Here is a 24,437-nt window from a genome sequence, read left to right on the forward strand (position 1 = left end):
TGATGATTCGGAAGGAATTATATTAGCCGACTTAAAACCAATCCCTAACCCCCTATAAATCACAGCAGTATTCCACAATCTTTTCGTTCAGTTTCTCCTTCGCTTATTTTTCTCTCTCTAATCTTCGATTTCCGCACGTCTCAGGTACACAACACGGGCCTTTCTCCCTAGCTTTCTCTCTAATCCCCTCTCTTTAGTTTCCATGAAAAGAAAGGAATATATATATATATAAAGTAAAAATCCTAAAGGAATTTAGGGTTTTTCGCCAAATTTTGTTTTTAGTAATCTGTTTATTTGAAGTAGCAATATCTAATTTTACCTAAAAAATATTTTGCGTGAATTAACCCTCAAGTAATGTCGATAACTCATTCCATAGGTTTTTTTTCTCTCCGTACAATAACTAGTTATTTGGGGAAAATCCCTAAATTAGTAATCTGCTCATGTATCTGTGTCATCTGGCAAAAGACTCCCTAAAAATATTCATCAAACGTACCCAGTGCCTGTTGAGGGTAAATTCTGGAGGTTCTTCCAAGAATCTTTACATAAATTAGCATAACTCTTTGATTTTTCTAATTGATTTTATATATGATACAGATTCGCAAGTTCATCACTAGCTGGCTGTCACGATGAAGCCAGAGTCCAAGAAAAACCGCAATAAAAGCACCGACAAATCAGAAGGCAGTACTGCTTCACCTTCATGTTACGATTTAACAGCTCTTTCGCAGGCCCTTGATGATCAAGAACGTGTAAATAAAAATAAAGATGATGATAAATCTTCTTTTGACTTGAGAAATTTATCAGAGGCACTTAATAATGTAGCTAAAGAGGGGAATAGAAAGGAGATAAAAAGGCTGGAAGTACTGAGATCAATTGCCCAGACACAGGAAGAAGTTAAAAAGAGGCAAATGAGAGCAAGGAGACAACGGTATATTTGTGAAACATGGAGCACGAGAGAGATGGCTGGTGGGAGAGTGCATGGAGGGAGGAGTTTTCTTCCTATTCCTATCTTTAGTGTCGGTGGTGCGAGGAGAAGAAGGGTTGCACATTGGTTTGTGCGTGGATTTTGCAGAATAGAGAACATTGTAGAGGTAGAGGAATCATTGGATGATATTCATAAGTAGGTTGATGTGGTAGTGGATATTTGGCAGCATTGCTATCAATGGTGGCATTAGCTTTTACTTTCAATTTTGTGATTAATGAAGAGCGCTCAGTTTTCAGTCATCTTGTCTAAGATCGCATGCAATGCATATGCATTTAATTATATCTGACAATCACGATAATAATTCTACGTCTACTAGTATTGAATCCCATTACTTGGTTGATTCTTGCATATTACCATAATTAAACTCTGTAGAGGCTGGATTCATTCTATGAAGTTGTAATTAAATCGACTCTTAGGCAGAAACAAATCACAGCATCAAAGAATGGAGCAAGGCAGCTATTTAGATTGCCAAATTTTGGGGAAGTCTTTGATACTAAAGATCATGTCTCGCGCAATGGTATTGGCCATTATTCGAATCCATAGCTGCTAGGCTCCCTATGGGCTGTAGCAAACATTTTAATAGATAACTAAAAATGAATTAATATGATATTCTAATTAATATGAATTAAAATGAGTTTAAATAAATTAAGAAGTATTTTTTAATAAATTTTATATGAAAAATGATGATGATAAATTTATTAGTAATTAAAGGTGAAGTGCAGGATAACTAAAAAAATTATAGATATAATAGATAAATTAAAAAAATATTTAATATTTATATTTAATCTATCTGTACAAAATAATAAGTCATTAAAAACAACATCAATTTATGATAATTTTTTTAAGTTATGATTTTAGATGTTATGTATCATATGTTAGCATAAAATTATTGATAAGAACTTTCATAGTTTTTGCAAGATTTAAAAATAAATAAATAAAAATTTGTTATATATATTAAAAAAGATATTTTTAATGAGATTAAAAATAAATTTATTATGAAACAGTTTTAAAATATAAAATTTTAAAAATAATAATTATAATGTAAGTATTTTTATTTAAAAAATTCTGAAATTAATTTTGTTCAACTTTGAGGGGGTGCATTTCTTTATATAACATGTATTTATAAATATATAATATTAAATATTTATTAATAATTTACTTTTTCATTTAAAAAATTCAATAAGGCACTTGGTGAGAGAGGCAGTTAACGTGTACATAGGGGAAACATTAAGATGGGCTGCTCAGTGAGGGGAAAATAACGGAGGCATGAGGCAAATGAGAGAAAGGAGACCACGCTCTCTCTCTCTGTGAGACACTGGGTTTGAAAAGACGAGAGTTTTTTTCTCTCCCTGTTATAAGACATTGGGGATTGAACAGAGGATGGTGGTCTTTTCGTACTGTCAGGATTTTAAAAATCAATGAACAGATAAAGGCTTCATGTTCCACCATTAGAGATGGGGCTTAGGTTTACGTGTTTGAAGATATATTTATTCGATAGAAATGGGCTGGTGACATTAGCTTTGAGTTTTTTGGTTCAAGGTTGTCGCATGGACTGCACTCCATGGCTAACTAAAAATAACTTTTTATTTCGATTGTCAGGACTCTTCCATAAAAAAAATAAAGGCTTCATGTGGAGAGATGGGGCTTAGGTTTACGTGTTTGAAGATAAAGGCTTCATGTTCCACCATTAGAGATGGGGCTTAGGTTTACGTGTTTGAAGATATATTTATTCGATAGAAATGGGCTGGTGACATTAGCTTTGAGTTTTTTGGTTCAAGGTTGTCGCATGGACTGCACTCCATGGCTAACTAAAAATAACTTTTTATTTCGATTGTCAGGACTCTTCCATAAAAAATACTCGGATCATTGACTTGTTAATCTAATTTACAGGTCATCCAATTAACTTGGTTTATAATTTTTATTTAAAACAATATTTATTTTATTTATTTTTAATTTATTAGTTTTAACCCCAGCTAACTTAACTCAACCATTTCATTGGTTAACATGTACATTCTTTTGACCAAGTTAATGTTAAAACTAATTCAAATTAATTCATCACGTTAATTCGGTCACAATTCACATGTAAAGCCATCTGAATATAGCTAGGTTAATGTTAAAATTAATTTAAATTAAAACTTAACCCGAGTGAATTTCATACCAGGAATTTGTCACGTCAATCCAGGTCGGGTTTCGTAGCCATAATTTTTTAAGTTTCCCTCCATTATCATCATATATCGATTTTGGGTGCAATGTTACAAAATTTGTGCTGGAGGAAGGGCAAAATGGTGGGGGGTATATTGGTAGGTGTTTGGCTACATGGCATTACAGTGACGGGGTACAATTAGTGTACGAACTTGGTTGGGATAATTGAAATGTTCTGACTTCCAAAGAGGATAGTGTACATCAATATTAAAGAGCTTTCTTGATTTAATTGTGACTCAGTGAAAAAAACAAACAATTTTATTTCGGCCCAGCGAATTAATTGACTGAATCAATGATTCAACAATCATGAATTTCGCTTAAGCTCGGTCCATGTTTAATAATATTGATATTTACAAAAGATGACACGTCAGAGAAAACAGTATTAAACAATTTTTATTATTAAAATGAAGTTATTTTTTAATTTTTATAAAATAAAAAATTTGGATTATTCTATTAATTTAAAGGGTGTTTTAATGTGTGGTTGTTATTGTTTTTTAAAATTTATTTTATTTAAAAATATATTAAAATAATATTTTTTATTTTTAAAAATTATTTTTCACATAAGATGATATAAAAATATATATAAAAAAAAATTAAATTTTTTTTAAAATATTAATGATATAAAAATATATATAAAAATTTTTTTAAAATATTTTTAAAATATAAAAACAACAACAGTCTGACCTTATCTAACCCAAAAGAAGGAATTTATTCGGGGTAAGCCCTCGGAATGAGTTTCAAAATTATGTTAGGTCATCATCATAATTGACAGTGCTGGTCTCGGAAGAAGGCCCAGAAACCTGGATTCTAAATGGTCCATGGGTTATAATCCCAACATGAGGGAGTACGAGCCAGCGCATGAGAATGCAACCTCACTGTACAGTCCTGAGCCAGAAGAGATTCATGTGTCTACGTCGCTTAGCTTAAAACCATCAGCTTCCGTCTCCAATGATTTCACTGTCATGGTTTGAATTTTCATCTCTTTAATGTTTGTGAAAAAATTAAATTAAAAACGAACGATTAGGAATTATCACGAGACCAAGACATCACAAATTAGGACCTCTACCCAAGAAGTGAATGATACTCTCTAATATACTCTCCATCACCATGGGAGTTTGTGGTCCATTGGTGCAAAAAAACATAGCTGTAAGAGAGAGACCAATGCCAACTAGAACTGACTATAATTTCTTGATTATCCCTTAAATGCACAACGTCGGTATACTGAGAAGCTGCCCTCGGAAGGGTACAAAGACATGTCCCATGGGCCATGTGTAGACACAACAAAAGCCAAAAATGCAACTACATAATAATGCCTCTGCTTCATGATGCATCAGCAGGGTTCGGTGATCCATATATACCTGCCAAACACTTGTCTTTATGTCAGATATATGATGGCTACAAGAGTCTTAAATGTGTGATTGCACCATCACAAGTGGACTCCCCCACGGCTGCTCCCTCAGCTGGGAAATTTGTTACGACAGCCAGTGTATAGGAGAACACCTCCGTCAGCCATCGGGTGTTTTCTCATTTGTTGTCATGATTCGAGAAAGGTGGTCTTCATGGGTAATGAAATAAGAATTCAGTGCTGTAAATGCATCGGTTTGGATGCAAATTGTCTGATTAGGAAGAGGTTTTTAGTCTCGATTTGATATGCAAAAACTGATAGGCAAGCCGAGTGAAAAAACTCGAGGCAAGAGAAATATTAGAGGCTAGAGTGGGAACAGGCTGCAAATCTTCCGAAAGATTTTGCCTATGGATAAGGCTTTAATGCTAGCCACCCCTCCCCACTCCAAATAATCAATGGCCTTCCCAAACCATTTATTAGTCCTACTTGTGAAAGTACTTTTTGACGAAAAATTATTGACATAAATTCTTCATGGTGGGGTATATCATAGCAGGAGATATGTCATGCATAATTCGGCAGCTTGTTTGGTTTTCTCCATGAAAATAAACTGCTCCTATAATGGACGTGGAAAGATGATGTATATTTAACAGCTGTTGTATCCAAAATTCCCTCTCATCACAACACACACAACCCCCTCAGCATGAAAATAAATTCATGATAGAGCTTGTTTCTTCTGCTGTTTGATAAGAACACAGTACCGAGGTTTGCCAGCGGACCAGGGGCAGTGGAAAAATCAATCATGTTTCTCGCTGCTTTGGAACTTGACGTGCATGAAGAGACATTCGAGGTTCTACCAAAATTGAAACAAATTAAACGAGTTCAGTTGACACTGTTGCCTTACGTATTACTATGTCGAGAATCAAGTCTTTAACATTTATTTGTTTATGTATATAGATATAACAGCCCCTTTTTATTAAAGGATAGAATATTTTATAGATATTGAGAGTAAACAATGATCAGGAACATTGGGAGGGGAACAAGCTAGCATAAATTATCGATTAACACAGCCCATCGATTGTCTCCATGGTGTCCTAGGGAAGAAGAAAAGAACGAAAAGGAGGGACATGATTAACGAGCAAGAGACAGCATGTAGTGGAGGGAGGGCCTGCAGTTCTAGGACCCCTCAAGTCACACCCATAAATACATTTTAATTGTTACTCTAGTCTTTTCCTAAATTAGCTTTCCCAGTCTAGTAATGCTCTACTTTTTGTCACATTCTTTTCTTTCTTATGAAAAACTCTTGGCACGTTCATTTGCGAGTGTACTCGTATAAATCCAGCATGAAAATCAATTTACCGACCAGTTTTTACATGCCCTTTAGCCCCTCTAGTTTGGCATATACAAATATCTTCACAACAATTGTTCAAAACTTCAAAAATCTTTCTAAGAATTAAGAGAAATCCAGTAGTAGCAATCCTATAATAACAGCTATTTTTAATCTAAAATCTATCAAAATAATATTTTTTATTTTTAAAAATTCATTTTTAAAATGTAAAATAACTCAAAAAAAAAAACCTAGGATTTAGAGACTGATTTGGAAAATTAACACATCTGCGATTCAATCTGTGTTCTTGAAACAAAGACATTAGGCACACCACATTCTCAAACTCAGCACTTGATACTTTCGTCCAGTCAAATAAAGGTGCAAAACCCCATCTGTGACATGCAATGATATGAAACTTATAATTGGCACTTGAAAGGAGGACCTTTGATAGCTATAAAAGTATAAAAAGGAACTGATAATTGGCAATGCGTGAATGACAATTACCCCATCAGTCAGGAGAAAAGGCGATAAAAACAGGGTCCTCTTGGCACTATTACCTACTGTAGTAACTCTATAGTAAAGGGACGGATAAAAAAAAGGCAGCACTGCTAGAGCCCTCAACAAAATTGGGAGAATTTCATTTTCATTCCCATTTTCCTAACCCCAAATTTACCCTTCAATAAAGAAACAAATTACCAAATTCTAGGCAAGCATCCGGCCCCTTGCCATCTTCACTCCCCGTGTAGCAGGAGCAGTAGGCCGTAGATGGTTTAATAAAGAGGAGCCCGGCACGGTGCCTTCTTTCTCCGGTTCATTAAATTAGACGATATCTCGGTAATTCTTGGAAACATCGTCCGGCATGAATTTGTTAAGCTGCTCCTTTTCTTTCTCACAATCTCTGTTGTGGCAGTACAAGCAAGTGTCTTACAATCAACCCCACCATACCCACCTGAACTAGAGCTTGTCTTGGTCGAACCGGTAGGTTCAAGAACCGAGTCAGGGGTCATTAAACCGTCATCTGAACCAGGTTCAGACAAAGGTAAGAACTTGCAATCACAAAAGAAACTTGAAAGCCCCCTAACACCTTTTGTAGTCAAAATATGTTCAACCTGTAAAGAAGAGAGAAGTGAAGGAAACCCGGATGAGGAAATGTTGTGAAATGAAATGGGTTAGGACTTTAGAGGCAGGATTCTGAAAGAGTGAAGTTTTGAACATGGTAATTACTATAACTACCTTGCAAGAAATGGAGCAAAAGAGATAAGGATACTGGAGACCTCTGTCACAGGTGCTACAATTGTTGCCTCTGATATTCACTATCCTTGTTTGTGGCCTGTGATTTAAAAATATCACCTTTGCACTGTTTGTAGTATAGGACTGCAAACACACAGAATTGAAATTGGTTAGGGACAAAATTAATGGGGGTGCAATTTGCTTTTCAAGAAAAGGGAGGGCATAAAAAATGTAGCTAAATATTCTGTCTGTGAAGACAAGAAAGAATTTATATAAACAGCAATGAATGTGTGTACGGACATAATTAGCAAAGGACTATAACAAGAAGGTTGCATATCCATATTTTTAACTTTGTGTTTCTTGTATTTCATCATGATCTCATCAAAATTATACTTACTTGAACAAAAGCACAGTCGAATAACTTCTGAGCATCATCTAGCCTTAAAACATCATTATATACATATCTTCTAATCTGAAACACACAAAGAAGAGATTGTCAAAACTTGGTAAAACACATGAAAAGCATGTAAGAGCAAAACCTGATCTTTGGCAGGTAAATTTTGAAGGAACCTGCAGGAGACGGTGAGAGTTGTGAGGAGACAGACAGTGAGGGCAAATACTGATGCAGCAGTCCAAGCAGAATATGTTCTTTTCATTCTTTCTTGCGCCTTTGTGAATTAAACAAGCATCGAAGAATTTTTCTGCGAGAAGAGCTTGAAGCCAAGGAGGTAGTAATAGATTTGAAGAAATCAACTGTAAACAAAAGCACGAAAATTAGTACTACTACCACTACCACTGATTCAAGAAAAAAGAAAAACAAGACATCCATGAAACAAGACACACCATTTTGAATTTTGATGAGAGAGAGTTTGTGGTCAGGGCTTGTAAAGATAGTGGTGGACTAACTATCACTGCACACAGAGAGAGAAACGGCGCCTGGTAAATTGGTAATGGTACTGGTGCAGTGTGTTACTGTTACCAATGAAAGAACAGTCAGAGAGGGGGGGAGGGCGGCCACATCTAAAGGGGTGTGTCCTATTATTGTGTTTTGTTTTGGACAAGAGAAATACACTATCCTTTTCTTTTTAAAAAATAAAATACACTATACATAGCTAGTGGTAGTATATTATACTTTAGGCCAGTGCAAGCGGGGTTTGGAGAGTGAAAGCACAAAAGGGAGAACAAAATTTTTGTAGTTAGAAGATAAAATAAAGGATAAAAAATTAAGGGAACTCAAATCAAAATCTAAAACTTTCCTTTCTAGCTCATAACCCAAAAAACCTCTAACCATTTGTTCCTTGGCAAATGGGTAGTTTGGCCTGGCTACAGGTGCCTACTCTTTTCCTTTTTTCTTTTTGTTTTTCTCTGCACTGTGCTAAGTGCTAAATGACAAGACTAGAAACAGCGGCTTTTCTCAGTTCTCGGTGGAAACGGTAAAAAGGAATCGCAAGGGGCCCTAATAAGATCTTCACGTAAGTCACCATTTGTATCTCTATGGTTAGAATTAATAATTAGTTTTATACAGTATTTTACGAGACATGCACAAATTCTCAGAGTAACTTGGTTGTAGATACCAACAGGTGTTCAGATGGCGGTCCACATGAACAATATCTTCTTCTTTCTCTCCGTAAAATGAGAAAATGGGAGACAAATAGACTATCCAATTTCCTCGCAAGATATATATCATGTCCATAACAGGTTCAGTTATTTGAAAGGATCTCCATATTTTACATTTTCGTTACTCAAATTTAGTCTTGAGGTGTCTTGGAAGATAGATCCAATTGTCACGGAGACTAGAGATTGTCCTTCTTCTTTTCTATGTTTTCTTGTTTTCCATTTGGGGAGAAGGGCCAGTAGCACAGCAGATTGAGTAACTAAAGAGGGATTGGGAGTCTGTCCTTCTTTCTGGGTAATGAAACCACCACCACCACCCCAGCTACATGTAAATCTGCTTATCAGTAATTGCCCTGATTTGAGGTCGTCTTAGTGAAATCCATCCTTCTGAATAAAGAGAGAGACTGGGAAAACATTGCTGCTAGTGTTGCTAGCAGCAAAAGGAGAACGAAAAGAAAAGAAAAGGCTTGGCATGATACTACAGCGAGTATCATAATGGTTAGGCCTGGCTCCATTCGGTGAATTGACATGGAACTTAGGGCATGGTTGAGAATGTGTTTATAATTAATTTTTAAAGTATTTTTTAGATTAAAATATATTAAAATAATTTTTTGATTTTTTAAAATTTATTTTTGAGATTGGAATATTAAAATGATCTAAAATTTATAAAAATTTTACTTTTAAAAATATAATTTACACTGTATCCCTAAATATTTTTTATATGTTGGGTGATTTTTGTTGTTAGATATTAGTTGTTTTTTATTTTTTTTACAATATATTAAAATAATATTTATTTTTATTTTAAAAAAATTATTTTTTTATATTAGTAGATAAGAAATATAAAAAAAATTAATTAAAAAAATTTTAAAATAAAAAATAAATGGGCTCTTAATATATATTAAATTTTTAGTTGAATTAAATGATGCATTGAGATGATAAAATTTATTTTAAATTACCAAATATTTAGATTTTATTTATTTTTTCATTTTAAAAATATTTTTAATAAAAATTAAATTTTATTTATTTTTTCTTTGCTCAATAATAATTATTTTTATGTTTTTTTGTAGTTTTGTTGTGTTGGTATTAAAAATTATTTTTTTAAAATAAAATAAAAAATATTTTTTGATATATTTTTAAATAAAAAATAATCATTAACATATTCAAATACAAAAATCTTGACTCGATAATTTACAAATTAACATGGAATTTCAATAATTCAGATAGTAATATTTCTTTAAAGTAAATAGTAAATATTAATGGTAATTGAACGAGGAGATAATAATACCATACAAACAGCTACTATATCTTGGATCAAATTAAGCTCCCATGACAAGGTGGATTACCTATCTGGCCTTTTTTTTTTCAATCAAAATTACCTAGTTATTTACCATGTAAGATTGCACATGTCATGCGGGCAGGCAGCTTGCCTGCCTGCATGATATGAAACATCATAAACATGGAGGTGGTCTTCCATTAAAATTCCTCAGTGACAGGTGCAGTTATTTAAGGGTGCTTCATGAACATGGAATAGCAGTAACTGGGTTCTTCAATTTAGAAAGGATGCTAACAGGACTCCAGCTGAAACCATGAATGATCTACCGGTTTGAATTTTGTATCAACAGGACCACACGTAATTTTGTATGCTTTTCACAGCTGCAATAATGATTGTAGGTGTTGCGTTTATGTTCCATGACAATAATTCGTATATCTTGATGCAGCGAAAGCAACATGGAAAACAGAGCAGCCATTAATAGGCTGACTTTAGTCCATGTTACTTGTGGTTCAGTATAAAGACCGGTTTGGAAAACACAAAACCAAGCGCATCTGGCAATCAGTCATCTTGTCCAGTTCTTGATCATGTAGAAGTTCCCTTGCTAGATGCTAATAATTGGCAAATCGGACTGTAAATTCTGGGCTTATAGAAAAGAAAGGCACGAACGCACATAAATTCTGGACCCAATGACCTTTTCTATGCTAGACCATTCAATAAAGTTTCCCCGAATCAAGACATAGCACTTGCAATTATACGATTCCAAGATAATATAACTGCCAACAAAAAATAATCACAAGGTTTCGATACTGATTAGGCAGCCGAGGTTCGTTGTTAATTACGTGCTCCGAGGAGCATGAAGCAATGCAAAGGGTGATAGAGGAATGGGCCCGAGAGAGAGAGAGAGAGTTAGGCCGAAGGAGATGACAGAAGAAATTAAAATGTGAAAGAGAGAGGCGTACAGCAAGACTCGGACAAGCAGCGAAGATAGGAATTGGCATAAAAAAGAGTACGAATTTGAAACAGCAAAGCAATGCATGCAGCAGCTGTTTCATTGAAAATGGTAGGACAGCTATCTGACTCCAGCAGCCCTTGCCCCCAGAAAATTATAAACCATCAGCTAGCATAGGCTCAGCCTCAGGTACTAGTATCATCTCCACAGGGTACTATTCAGATTCGCCTTTATTCCGTGAAAACTACTGACTAGTTTATTATCATGTTCTTGCCCAGTTGAGCTCTTGTGTCTGACGCTCTCGATGTATATGATCATGTTCTCGCCGAGTTTAGCTTTTGTCTTACGTTCTTGATGTACATGTCTTCCACCAGTTACCCACATATAAACCATGGAGTAAAAAGTATCGATACAAATTAATTTAATATAGTATATTAAAATAATTTAAATACATTAAAAAATATTAATTTTAAATAAAAAAATTTTAAATTTACAATTTTAAAAAAATATTTTTGAAACAACATCCATCCATTTTTTTAAAAAAATATACTCTTTGATGATTTTGAAATTAGATGGAGATTGCAATTACTTTTATTTTGTTTTTATACAAGGCTGTCGTCATATCCTCCAATCTCAAGGGACCTTCATCCCTGAATTTATATATATATGATTTATTATATTTACATTCTTTTCAATTTATATCTAAGAATAATTTTTATAGTTTTTTAATATTATTTTGATTAATTTTACTCAATATATATAAATATTTTAAAGTCATTCAAACTTTTATTTGAAAATGACAATGAGCACCGGGGAAATATATTTTTATTGTAAAAATATCTATTATTTTTCATTTTAGTTGAAGATAATACTCATGCTGTATCTATTATTTATAAAATAAAATAATTATGTAAAAAAACCCGCTCATGGTTGATGTTAAATTACAATCTTTACCTCTATTTGAAGGTGGGTGGAGCAGAGCATGAAAAATTGCCTTTAATAATAAAAACGAAGACATCAATAACAGGAGATTTCTATGATGACAAATTAGGCAGAGATATGTATTTTGCATTGCGTTTTAAAAATTAAAACATTTTATTTTATTTTTTATTTTAAATTAATATATTTTTTATATTTTTAGATATTTTAATGTACTGATGATACTAAAATTTATTTTTAAAAAATAATTTTTTTAATATAATTTAAAATAAAAAATATTTAAAAACAACCACTATCATACTTTTAAAAATACTCTACATATATTATATATATATATTGTAAGTATACATTATGAACCTGCTAGCCTCTCGAAAAATAATCTATATCCTTGTACAATTTCCTTGAAAAACTCAGGATCCCAAGGGTATTCTGGTTGTTTTGAAAATATTTTTAAAAAATTAAATATTTTATTTTATTTTATTACTTTAAATTAATATATTTTTAATATTTTTAAATATTTTGATGTATGATAACACTAAAAGTTATTTTTAAAAAATAAAAAAATTAATGTAATTTAAAATAAAAATATTTTAAAAAACAATTGCTATTATATTTTTAAAATACTCTATATATATTGTAAGTATACATGATTAACCTCTGCTAGCATCTCGAAAAATAATCTCTATCCTTGTACAATTTAAAAAAAAAAACTCAGGATCCCAAGGGTATTCTGGTCATTAGGTTGGTGATCCCTTGTTAAAAAATTAAACCTTCAAAAATAATGGAAAAGCCTAACAAATCAAGAAATTAAAACTCCCACCTTAACCTCACCAACGGTGACTTCACACATAACAACCCCGCTGAACCCAATACGATCACAACGTTTCTTTAAATCAAACGGCTAACGTTAGTCACCCAAATCACCATCATCGTGATTTTACTCTCTACCCAAATCCCAAAACATAAAAAATAATTTTTTTTTCCCGCCTCCCTCCCACTGTTTCACTTTCCTTTCTCCTATATCACATTTAAAAAAAAAAATCATTTTCTCTTAAAGAACAAAATAAAAGGCCCTAATTTTGATACAATTTTTTTGATTTTCACAAATTAAATTTCTACTTCGCACTGAAATAAATGAGCAATCATGAGTGCTGGAGATCTTCTTAATATCCACTCAATAGAGCTCAAAACTCCAACGAAGTTCCTTTCTTGCTCTCTATCTCTCCTTTTCTTTTTCCTGTTTGCTTTCCGAGAAAATGGAAACAAAATAAAATATCTAAATTTATTGATTTTGTTACGAAATTACGCGAGAGCGGCTCTAACTAGGAGCCAAATTGTTTGTTGTTGGGATTTGTGAATTTCAAATCAATAGCTGGTAATGCATTTTGGCTTCTAATTTTATATGTGATGATAGCGTCTCGTGTAAATTATGGTTGTTTTCCTTAAGTGGATGGCTTTTCGTTTCATTTTGTTTTGCTTTAATGACGCATTGTAGACATGTATGTTTGGGCATATAATGGTTTTATGAGCTTTCTACTTGTTCTTGATTGGATCGTGTTAGTTACAATGCAAGGCCAAAAGGAGTCACCGCCAGATATGCAATGCAAGGACAAGCTCCTGCTTCAGAGTGTAGTTGCACCTGATGGTACAACTACCAAAGACATAACTTCTGATATGGTGGGGTGGCTTCTTTGTATCTTCCTTTGCTTATTCCTGTTTAAAGATTGACGGTTATGTTTTCTCAATACAGAGTTATTGTTTATTCCTGTTTAAAGATTGACGGTTATGCTTGCTCAATATAGAATTAAAGATGGGAGTGATTGGTTTTGCAGTTTAATAAGGAGGATGGTAGGGTGATGGAGGATTTCAAATTGACGGTTTTATACAGCCCTTGCAAATCTTCCCTCTCCTGTTGCAGAAGAACCTGATGAAGGATCTTCTTCTTCTAGGCCTTCTATGTTTGAGAACGGTAATCAGGATACTTCATTGCTTGATGCTGCAAGTGTTCCATCTTGATTCTGTTTTGAGATCTTCTTTCCTCCTTTTTGCTTTTATTGTACGCATATATGCTCATTGGAATCCAGGTAGCTATGGCATTTTCCATTTATTTGGGGTCGTTTTTCAGGTATCGAGATCTTTAGAGGAGCCTAAAGAAAAAATCTTCTGAGTTAAACTATCTTTTTTCCCTGTTTTCCTTAAAATTCTGTGACTTAGATCGTGAAAATTTACTTAAATCTGACGTTCCTAATTTACTCAATGACAAATATGTTGTTTTCGAAATGAGTTCTTGAACTTCATTACATGAAATCTGAAATACACAGGTCCATAATGATTTTATAAACTATAGCCATTGACATAAGATGTTCAGCTCAAGTGTTCTTTCTTGCAAAAAACTGATGACAGCTTTAATTTTGTGTTTGTTGTTCTGTTTGTATTTTGAAATTCCTCTGATGAAATTTAGAATAAGCAAGTATATTGGGAATGCTCCGGTATACTGGATATTTAGGAATTTAATGTGTTACTGCAATAAATAGAAGGATATGTTGGGACTGTGAAGCTACACCTTTTCATTCTTTTGGTTTTTGTTCCTGGCGGGAAAAGCATTGCTCTGAGGGCGATTTACAGGGTACATGTGTGGCATTTGAAATATCCAGCCATGTACCTGTAGGATTAATCACCAATTAGAGCTTCCATAAATAAACATTTTAAAGTTAAATGCTGCCTATTTACTCTTGAAAGTATTTTGCTTTATGGAACACCTTTGTTTTTGCAATTTTGGGTTAATTTTCTGACCTATGTCTGTATATCAGACTTGGTCTGTGATTTCAAGATTGACAGAGGAGAAAACTCCTGCCATGCCTGCAACAAAATCAGAAGCTTCGGCATGAACTGGTATGAATTGAATGTTAATGTCATTTTTTTAGTCTAGATAATTGGTTTATGAAAGTTTGGCAAAGTGCGGTTTTCCTTTTCCTATATCTTATATTGGTTTGATTCTCGAATGATTGCGCTGTGCTTTTCTGAGATTGGTTTTGCATTAAAATACACAGCATACTTCTCTCATGTGAAATATTTTTATCTTCTGTCGATGAGATACCGTATGGTGAAAGCAGGAAGAATAGTTGTGTTGTTGAATCCTCTTTTGCCTTCATGAATTCCTTCTAGTGATGCATTCTCAAGTTTCTTGTCAGTGAAACGCATTAGTTATTTAATGGTGTTTTGTCATTGTTAGCGCTCACCGATCTTGCTATTGTGTGCATTTTCCTGCAACAGGAACTGATGAGAAAACAGATCAGCAAAAAACATGCTGGGGGTGTCTCTTTACTGGTTGTTTTTCTGGTTTGGTTTGTTTGGCATCTTGGTTGGCTATATCTTCAAGTGAATATCCAAGCGACTGAGATTATAGTCTGAGTTGACAGAGTGTGCTGCCTTCCCAGAGGTTTTGAAACTTTTTAGGACTTCCTCACGTAGTTTGTAAAATTATAGTCAGATGCATTTTTGGCACTTTTGATTATTGATTTGTCAGATGTTTGAGCAAGAACTAGGTCGGTTTGGATGGTAGTTAGACTGGCTAATAGCCTGTTAAACTTAGGATCTCTTGTGAATGGATTGATTTGTAATCCAGTGACTGCCATTTCTCTTACTGAAGCTGAACCTGCTAATCACTGCTCACTAGTCTACTTCCTAAACCCCAAAATGTACAAGTTTTTGCTTTCCATCTCTGATTCTTTGCCTGTATATCTGTGGTTTTTTCAACGTGCCCAAGGAATTTATTATCAGTCCCTTGGTAGAATTCTGAATGCTTAAAAAGCTGTGGGTTTTCATAAATCATTGAGACTAATCCTGAGACTTGAAAGAAATGCTCTGCTAGGCAATGTGAGATTATGGAATTGCTGCGGTCTGGAAATAACAGATTGAGCTATATTGGACGCTAGTTATTGAATGATACACTTTCAGCCTATGCAATCTTTAGTTTTAGTAATAGAGTAAGGGTACATGTTGCTTTATCAAATGAAAACCGATAGACCGTTTCCACTAAGGCACTAACCGCAAGCATGAAAGTAAGACAAACCACTCATAAAGATGGGAAGGGGGGCAAAAAACTATAGGCTAATACATGGAAACATAAGCTCCCCGATTTTGCAGATAATTCAAATAGATCTTCATATGAATAAGACTAGAGTTACTCGAGATGGGATCATAATATAGGTGCGAACCCTGTCATGGTGATGGATCGATCAATCATTCTGAAACAACATCTCTGTCTTTCTTGTTGCTGGGTTTGCGATGGGTTTCTTCCATTTGTTTGGCCATGGAAAGGCCAAATTGAGCAATTTTTTTATGTTAGGCACGTTGTAGTTCTGGGCTATGTAGATCCCAGACAGCGTCCCGAACATGAACGAGAAGGAGCTCCTTATCAAACCCATTTGGCCCCCAAAAACTCTTTAGTATGCAGCTCGCTATGTAGAGTATGAGAAAGCGACTTGGCTTGATCTGAGAGATGTGAACCAGGAATTTGACAGTCTTGAGAAATCAAAGATGGGTGTGCAGGGGATTCATAAAGCCGTGATGCCGTAATTCCCAAGACTCAAAATGAGCCCCCCTTCTGTGTACATGGTGACTCCTCCTCCAAGGGTCAACCCTTCTTGGCTAAGCAACAATTTTTTTCAAAGAATAGCGACACTTTAAAAGATAGAAGACAAGATAGCGTTACTTTGACTTTGTTTTTCTTTTTTAAATTCTCAATTTATCTTGTTTAAAATAGATAATGTAAAACTATTTACCCTTAGTGTTTGCTGAACTAGGAAAAAAAAATATTAATATTTTGTATCATTTTAATATGTTAATATCATACACAAATTTTTTTAAAATTTTTTATATATATTTTTAAATAAAAATTAAATTTTTTTTAAAATTTTTTTTATATATTTTTAAATAAAAATTACTTCAAAAATAATTTTAGATCAATTTAAGGATACATATAGGAAAATTTCTACTCTGATTTTAATTTCTTTTAATTATTACAGTTAGAAAAGAGAAAATGTTATTGAATATCTACTTTCAAGTTCTTGAGGATATGGTAAAATTAGATGTTAGTCCCTAACTTTCTAAAGTTCTAAAATGAATCCCTCAAAGTCACATAAGATTTAAGACTTCAAACGTCATTAAATGCAAAACTATTTGAGGATAAAATGTGATTAGAGAAATTATTGTCGGTGAGCAAACACGACCCAAGAAATCGATAATAGTAGCAGACAAAGAACCAATCTGTCAATTAGGTCACTTATTTCCTGAATTTTAATTTATTTGAGAATTGATTCATCAACTAAAAAGGTTAAAATGGACCTCCTGCTATTTCGCTCATTTAAAATTGGATCCTTCTGTTAAATTTGTAGGGTTTTTTTTTTCCTATTAATAAACGTTTAAAAATCACCTCCGTAAATAATTTGAGCATGTTGTACCCTTTACTTCTAGTTTTTGGTTATTTTAAACCTCCCATCTATTTTTGTATGTGAAAGTCATATAATTTATGTACAAATTGATCTAAACCCCTTGATTTATTGACTTGTTTCTTAGCCTTTAGATGAGTTTGACTTTTAAGTAAAAAAATATTTAAAAATGACACAAAAATATCCATAAATAGGAAAAAATATCCATGAAAATATATATATAAAACAACAAAGAAAATCTCAGAAAATTCGGAAAACAAAAAAAAATCTCAATTTTCATCTTTGGACTTGTTATTTTTTCTGTAATTATATTTATTGTAAATTTTTTATTTACAAAAACAAAATCTCAATTTTCATCTTTGGACTTGTTATTTTTTCTGTAATTATATTTATTGTAAATTTTTTATTTTACCTCACAATCAATTTAACAAGAAAAAAAATAAAATGGAGGGGAGGTTTAAAGGGAAAAATAAAGAATAAAAATAGAAGTAAAGGGTTCAATACGATCAAATTGTTTGCGGAGAGTTCAATTTGATGAATTTTAATAATAGGGGGACAATTTGTGAAACCTACAAAATCTAACTTGAAGTACTCAATTTCAAACGAATCAAAGTTGCTAGAGGTCAATGTCAGCTTCTTAACTGATGAACTAGTTTTGAAATAACTTAAATCTCAAAAGATAAGTGATCCACTTAATTAAAAAAAAAATGAAGTAAAAATTGGGGTAAACAGAGACAAATTAACCTCCATCGCTGTCTTTCTTGGAAAAAAAATTGAAGTACAAATTGGGGTAAACAGAAACAAATTAACCTCCATCGCTGTCTTTCTTGCTGATGCACATAATTTTATTAGTAAGTATATGACATTACATAGAGCAGGAGTCGTCCTATTACTAATTGTGATGAGTTAAATCATTCAGAAACGCCATCGCTCTCTTTCTGGTTTCTGGGTTTGCGATGGGTTCTTTCAATTTGTCTAGCCAAAGAAAGGCCAGTCTCGGCAAGTTTTTTGACGTCTGGCAATTTGTAGTTCTGGGATATGTAGATCCCAGCGAGTGTCCCCAACATGAATGAGAAGTTTCTCCTTATCAGGCCCATGGCTGCCTCTTTTCTTCAAGGAACGATGCTTCACTTGGCTGAGCTAGCTACAGAAAAAGAAAATTAAGCAGTGCTGAAGCAGGAACTAATTCAGTAGTTTGGAGAAGGCAAGGTTGTTTAGCAGAGGACTTATATAACTTGTGGGCCGTCCTGACGTCTTTCTGAAGACACGAAGAGGGATAGAGTGGCTCCTCCTCCAAGGGTTTGAATATTTATTTTTCAGTCCTGGGATCTTGGTGAAATTATATGTTAGTCCTCGACTTTTTAAAAGTTACCTTTGAATATTAAAAAAACTTAATAATTGTTCAAAAAATAAAAAATAAAAAGAAATCCATGTCTTTTCTTTTATATTTTTTCCAATGTTTAGAATACAAGAAAAAGAATTTATTTATAAGAAAATCAAATAAAAATATCAATGAACAATAAAAACCCAAGTACCATAAAAAATCAAGAGATTAAATTAAAAAATCATGAAGTTTAAGAGTTTTAACGAGCTTTTAGAAGAGACTAAATTCAAAGGTAATGAAGTTTAAGAGTTTTAACGAGCTTTTAATATATATAATTATAGATTTTATAACATTTTCTCATGAATGACTATGTACTAAAAATTTATTTCATTAAAACCTTGTAATTCTTTAAAGGATATCCATATGAATTTTCAATAATTCATTGTATTATTATCAATCCTAGATGTTCAAGTCGATCATGACAAAGCATAAATATTTTTAAATTAGGACACTTCTGGTGTGTCATAATATTTATTTCAATATATTTTATAATTGTGTAATAAATTTTAGAAGAGAAAGATAATTTTTAAAGTACAAGCTTTTGACATGAAATGCATGAAAAAAATATATAAATATTCAGATAATTTTTAAAGTACAAGTTTTTGACCTGAAATGCATGAAAAAAATATATAAATATTATTTTTTGTTTTCATTTATTATTTTAATATGATAACCATTAGAACATATATTTTTAAAACTAAGTAAATTTTTTCAGGACTTGAGTGAGTATAATGCATTTTTGTTGTCCAATTTTGTGTTATTTTGTAACAAAATATTATCTCTTATAGAGCCTTTAATCATGGCTATTGAACTTAATATTATAGTAACTTTAGTTAATGTCAAATAATCAAAGCATTTTTTTTCTTCAAAATTATGCGCATTATTGTACTGTTTGCTAGATATAAATCTCCATCATAAAAAGTCATGCTTGTTTTTAAAATATAATTAAAGTTTATTATTTAACTAAAACCAAACTAATATTATTTATTGAAAATATAATAAAATAAATATCCTAATACAAATAAAAATATTAATCATCCCCAATGATTCCACAACTAAATATGTTATCTCTTTTATCTAGTGTTTTTAAACATGATTCGATGGTTGACCCGACCCAAGGTCAGGGTCACGGGTTTTGATAGGGTCACCCGGATTAATTTTATTTTTTTTATAAATCAAAACGATATCATTTTGGTAAAAAAAAAAATCAATAGATTGCAATCGAATTTTTAATTGAATCTTGTCAAATTAACTTGCTGAGTCGGCCGGGTTTTTAACTACTCATATTTTTTTATAAAATCAGTTCGGTTATATCCTTGGATTAGCCATATCCCAGATCGCCTACTAAGCTAAATTTTAAAATTATAATTTTGTTAGAGTTTTCAAAGAAATCAAATATTTATTTCTTGAGGTCTTGGTAAAAATTATATGTTATTCCTTGAGGTTGACCTCCGCTCATCATAATATTTTTATACTTTCCATGTTGTTTTTTTTTATAAAATCTTTTATCAGTTACATCCTCAATCCAACTATTATATTTCAAGATGATGCTGCAGGAAGATTTTCTTACGATGTGATTCGTAATCTACACGCCAAGATCTGAAGGTAGAACGACAATTAAAAAAAAATAAAGTAACTATTTAATTAAAAACCATAGTAAATCAAATTAACACGGAACATCATCAAACCATTTATAAGCAGCACTGACCTCCAAACAACAATACAGGATTCTAACAAGTAACACAACATAAATCTTCATTGGCGTTCTAATTATTCTTTCAATTATTAGCAAGTGGCATGCCCGAGGTTGTTGCCTGTTCAGTTCCTGGGCTTGCAGCCTTGCGTGCTTGACGAGGACAAGTCCGTTTCCGGTGAGCTTCAGGATTTTCCCAACGTTGTGCTCCTCTCGTAACGAAGGCTCCAAACACAGTTCCCATAACAAAGGCAAAAACAGGCCTCATCTCCCTTGTTGTTTGTTTATAAACTCTACTCTAGATATTGTGTAAAAGCAAGAGCAAGACTAGATATGGTGTTGGGAACTAGGCGATTGAGCTGGTGGGATTTATAAAGGTTGTTGTCTTTAGAAGACACCTTGATGCCCAAGTTGTCTTTGCAAATGATTTCACTAAATAAAGCTAGCCTCTACTCCAAGGGTCAACCCCGCTCTCTTGCCGTGTTAAATATTTTATTCTAGATGGCGGCATCCATACTTGGTGGATAAGGTGCAAATTTGACTCGGTCAGTTAGCATTTCTGGTCTAAACCAGCCTCTAACAATCAATGAATTTGCTCTCATTAATGGGACTTCCTCGAAAATAAAATAAAGAATGAATCAATAAAGGAAAAGAAAATAAACTTTTTTTGTATATTGTCCTTAAATCGTATCTTTGATATGTGTAAATGATCATGCTTTAGGTGATGTTAAGCTTATCATGTTCTTAAACTATCATCCATTCATATGGGGTTTTATTTATTTTTCTCAGATCCTTTTTTGAAGAACTTGATGAATTGGATTACAAAAGTAGATATAATATGCTAGTGAGAGAGTGTATGAGAGATAGGGACAATGATGGTTGATAATTTCTATTAAAAAATATGTTTTTGTCTTAATTGTATTCTTGTATTGTCAAATAACTGGTAGATAGTGTTGATGCAAAAAAATTTATCGTTGGATTAATTAAAAAAAGATGTATTTCTTTAATGATTTTTCAATTTCAGTTTTTTTTTTTGTTCTTACCTTTTGATTTATATTGAGATATCCCGTAAACTTTGGAGATGAAATTAAAATTTACACATAGCGCAACAAAAATAAAGATTGTAGGTCTAATCGAAACAAATCAAAAGTTTTAGATGAAACTGAAAAAAATACATAAACCTGGAGATTATAATCTACCCTAAATTGGCTGACGACCATGAAGGTGGGGCAAATCAGAAGATAGGGACCCTGTTTTCTTTAGCTGTTCTGAGGTGAAAGGAGTTTGGTGCCAGCTGTATCTTTTCTGTTTGGCAAGAGAGAGATAAGAAAGCGCGTGAGAATGTTGCTTCGGATTTCTCTACTTTGCCAAGGCAAATTATCCAATATTCCAATCTGTTGAGTACAGATTACGTAAGACAACGCTGCTGAGAAATGCTATGAACAGTAATCCCAGATATGATTTGTTATATAATCTCTGGGATTTTGCTGATAATTTTCTCGGTCAGAGTCTGTAAAATGGACTTAGTCTTCTATCGTGTATGCTTCAATTTCCCAGGATAGTATCCTGTTTTTAAGCTCTTGTAGGAGGGCGAGCACCTACCTAGTGTTTTTTTAGTAATAAAATTCTCGATAATCAAGACTGGGACCTTGAGATACCTGAAATGTTAATTTATGCTAGGACAGAACAAAGAGGACGAATGTAAACACCAAATAGAATGCAAAATGATAAGCAAGAAGTTATCTCGGCCACACAGCTACTGCACATGGCAATGGGCCAAAGATTTTGCTACTTTGAGTCATGCCCTTCACATAATTGAATAAAAATCCAGCTTCAAGTACACAGCATTCATGGCTTAACATTGGCCACTGCTCCTGTAGTGGCTGCCTGTTATTTTCAGTATTTAATTGTCTATGCATTTGTATTTCTCTATATAAAGCTTCTTTTGGAGCACTCAAAGTTCCATAACGTGTGTGTTGCATGAAAGAATGGCCTTCAAGGGTTCGAAGGCAGCAGCTATTTTTGTTCTGCTCAATGTCATTTTGTTCACTTGTGTCTCATCTCATAACGTACCGGCCTGTCCTCCAAAAGCTCCCCCAGCCCCAAAGAAGCCATCCAAATGCCCTAAAGATACCCTCAAATTTGGTGTTTGTGGCAACTGGTTAGGGTTGGTTCACGAGGTTCTTGGGACCCCTCCAAGCGAGGAATGCTGTACCCTTATCAAGGGTCTTGCTGATCTTGAAGCCGCATTGTGTTTATGCACAGCTATTAAGGCCAATGTCTTGGGAGTTGTCAAGCTCAAAGTTCCCGTTGCAGTTAGCTTGCTCCTGAGTGCTTGTGGAAAGAAAGTTCCTGAAGGTTTTAAATGCGCATAGAACTCCTTTGTTTCTGTTCATTGATGTTTGTTTTACGTTTGAAACTTGTTTGCTCTTGTAAAACTCGCTTTCCTATAAGAAGCGAAGCTGAACACCTTTCAATAAAATGTGTATTGAGTGTCTTCCTTTTGCTTTGCATCTGTTCTAAAGAGTTGAGACAAATAATGGCAAAATGCGAAAACATGTCGAAGCTAGATTACAGCTTAAGAGCTGCAAAGCATTCTGGTTAATTCATTCACTTTAAACGTGTAAAGGTGCTGGAGAATCAGTAGAATCCTCATCATGTACCCTGTTTTATAATAATAATTTTGCGCTGTAAAACCTTTCAGCGAAGCGTTGCAAAAGGAACATATGGCCCAGCACCAAGGGGTTTAAATCTTGTAGAACATGTCCATAGGAGGCATCATAGCCCGTTGAATCACCAAAGGAGCACTCCTTTTCCAGTGCAGCAGGTAAGGTTTGAAGCTTTGACTCAATGGTGCAAACGGATTTTTGTAGCAGGGCTTTCTCTAATCGAAAGCATGTTTTTGATATGATAATTGTGTATGATAATGTACAATTTAACATGTTTTTAACTTTGGGGCTTAAAGAATGTGTTGATACTCTAGAAGCAAAATAAAATCTCTGGAGAATCAGGTGTTAGAATTTGTTTATGGTTGCTATTTTAATGACTATCTTTTATTCTATGTAATAGAATATCAGATATGCTTGAAGAATAATTAACTTACAATTCTATTTTTTTTATTGTATAAATAAACATACTAAGATTCAATAAATAAAGAATGTGTTCTGCTGCATCTACAATAATAAAGTTTTGTTCTCTTCAATATAAACAACAGAATGATTACAGTATGATAATGTCCCGTTGCAGTCTCAACGGTGACGAAGAACCCATAAAGCACCAAAATGCCCATTTCAATGACAGAACTTGATTACAAACGTCAGTGTCTTTTTGTGGCTAGTGCAATTCCAGAGAGAAGCATTCAACGAAAGGTTCCATTTCTGGCCTTATCTCTGTGTGATCTCAACCTCACACTTCCCCACCCAAAACCCAATCCGTAAAACCGAAGCCATGGCCACAAGCAACTCCAAACTTCAGCACTTCTGGTCATTCTAATGTTGCTTTTTAAATTATTTTTTATTAGAAAATTTATTAAAATAATATTTTTTTATTTTTTAAAAATTATTTTTAATATTAATGTATTAAAATAATTTGAAAATATCAAAAAAATATTAATTTAAAATAAAAAATAAAATTTAAATTTTTTTAAATACTCTTTTGAGATACAAAAATAAACAAGGTTACGTTGCGATCCTTACCTTTGCTCCTTGAAAAAGTTCCTCGTCCAATCCATTTATCAAATCACCAGCTTCTCTGAAATAATAGCATCCCCATTTTTTCTATAAAAGGTCATGCTTCCGTAACCATGCAATTGGGAAGAATGCGTTTTAGCTCTGCAGAACTTGATGGTTCAAGCGACTCCTAAAATCCGCCAAACACACTAAGCAAACCCTTTTGTTGCTATCGGCTCTTACTGCTCTCACCAGACAAACCAACACAAGAGCGCACGTAAAAGAAAATTAGCTGATACTTCAATGATTGTACAAAGAAGAAGATAGTTTTACAGTAAAGAAAGAAAATAATAAATAAAGTAACAAAGTAAGGAAATTTTCCAT

The 24,437-nt window shown here is 33.3% G+C and overlaps 2 protein-coding genes and 2 long non-coding RNA genes across 4 annotated transcripts; 3 read left to right on the top strand and 1 right to left on the bottom strand.

The window, feature by feature from the left end:
- Positions 1-1,221, top strand: LOC105131893 (uncharacterized). The gene is made up of 2 exons (XR_843517.1): positions 1-144; positions 595-1,221. It is a non-coding gene; the product is annotated as an uncharacterized LOC105131893 (long non-coding RNA).
- A 5,037-nt stretch (positions 1,222-6,258) lies between these two features.
- LOC105131900 (uncharacterized) lies at positions 6,259-8,161 on the bottom strand. The gene is made up of 5 exons (XM_011035097.1): positions 7,927-8,161; positions 7,654-7,836; positions 7,481-7,555; positions 7,087-7,227; positions 6,259-6,962 (listed from the first exon to the last, which is right to left on the bottom strand). The coding sequence occupies exons 1-5, from the start codon at positions 7,927-7,929 to the stop codon at positions 6,624-6,626; spliced, it is 741 nt and encodes a 246-aa protein (XP_011033399.1). The 5' UTR covers positions 7,930-8,161; the 3' UTR covers positions 6,259-6,623.
- A 4,632-nt stretch (positions 8,162-12,793) lies between these two features.
- On the top strand, positions 12,794-15,433 carry LOC105131910 (uncharacterized). Its single transcript, XR_843518.1, has 6 exons — positions 12,794-13,233; positions 13,420-13,535; positions 13,634-13,856; positions 13,984-14,026; positions 14,669-14,750; positions 15,132-15,433. It is a non-coding gene; the product is annotated as an uncharacterized LOC105131910 (long non-coding RNA).
- Positions 15,434-22,239: 6,806 nt separating this feature from the next.
- On the top strand, positions 22,240-22,891 carry LOC105131915 (Bifunctional inhibitor/lipid-transfer protein/seed storage 2S albumin superfamily protein). Its single transcript, XM_011035117.1, has one exon. It carries the CDS (start codon positions 22,374-22,376, stop codon positions 22,758-22,760), a length of 387 nt encoding a protein of 128 aa, XP_011033419.1. The 5' UTR covers positions 22,240-22,373; the 3' UTR covers positions 22,761-22,891.
- Positions 22,892-24,437: the final 1,546 nt, after the last annotated feature.

Source organism: Populus euphratica, unplaced genomic scaffold, assembly GCF_000495115.2.
Source record: "Populus euphratica unplaced genomic scaffold, PopEup_1.0 scaffold2.1, whole genome shotgun sequence".
NCBI classification, from domain to species: Eukaryota; Viridiplantae; Streptophyta; class Magnoliopsida; order Malpighiales; family Salicaceae; genus Populus; species Populus euphratica.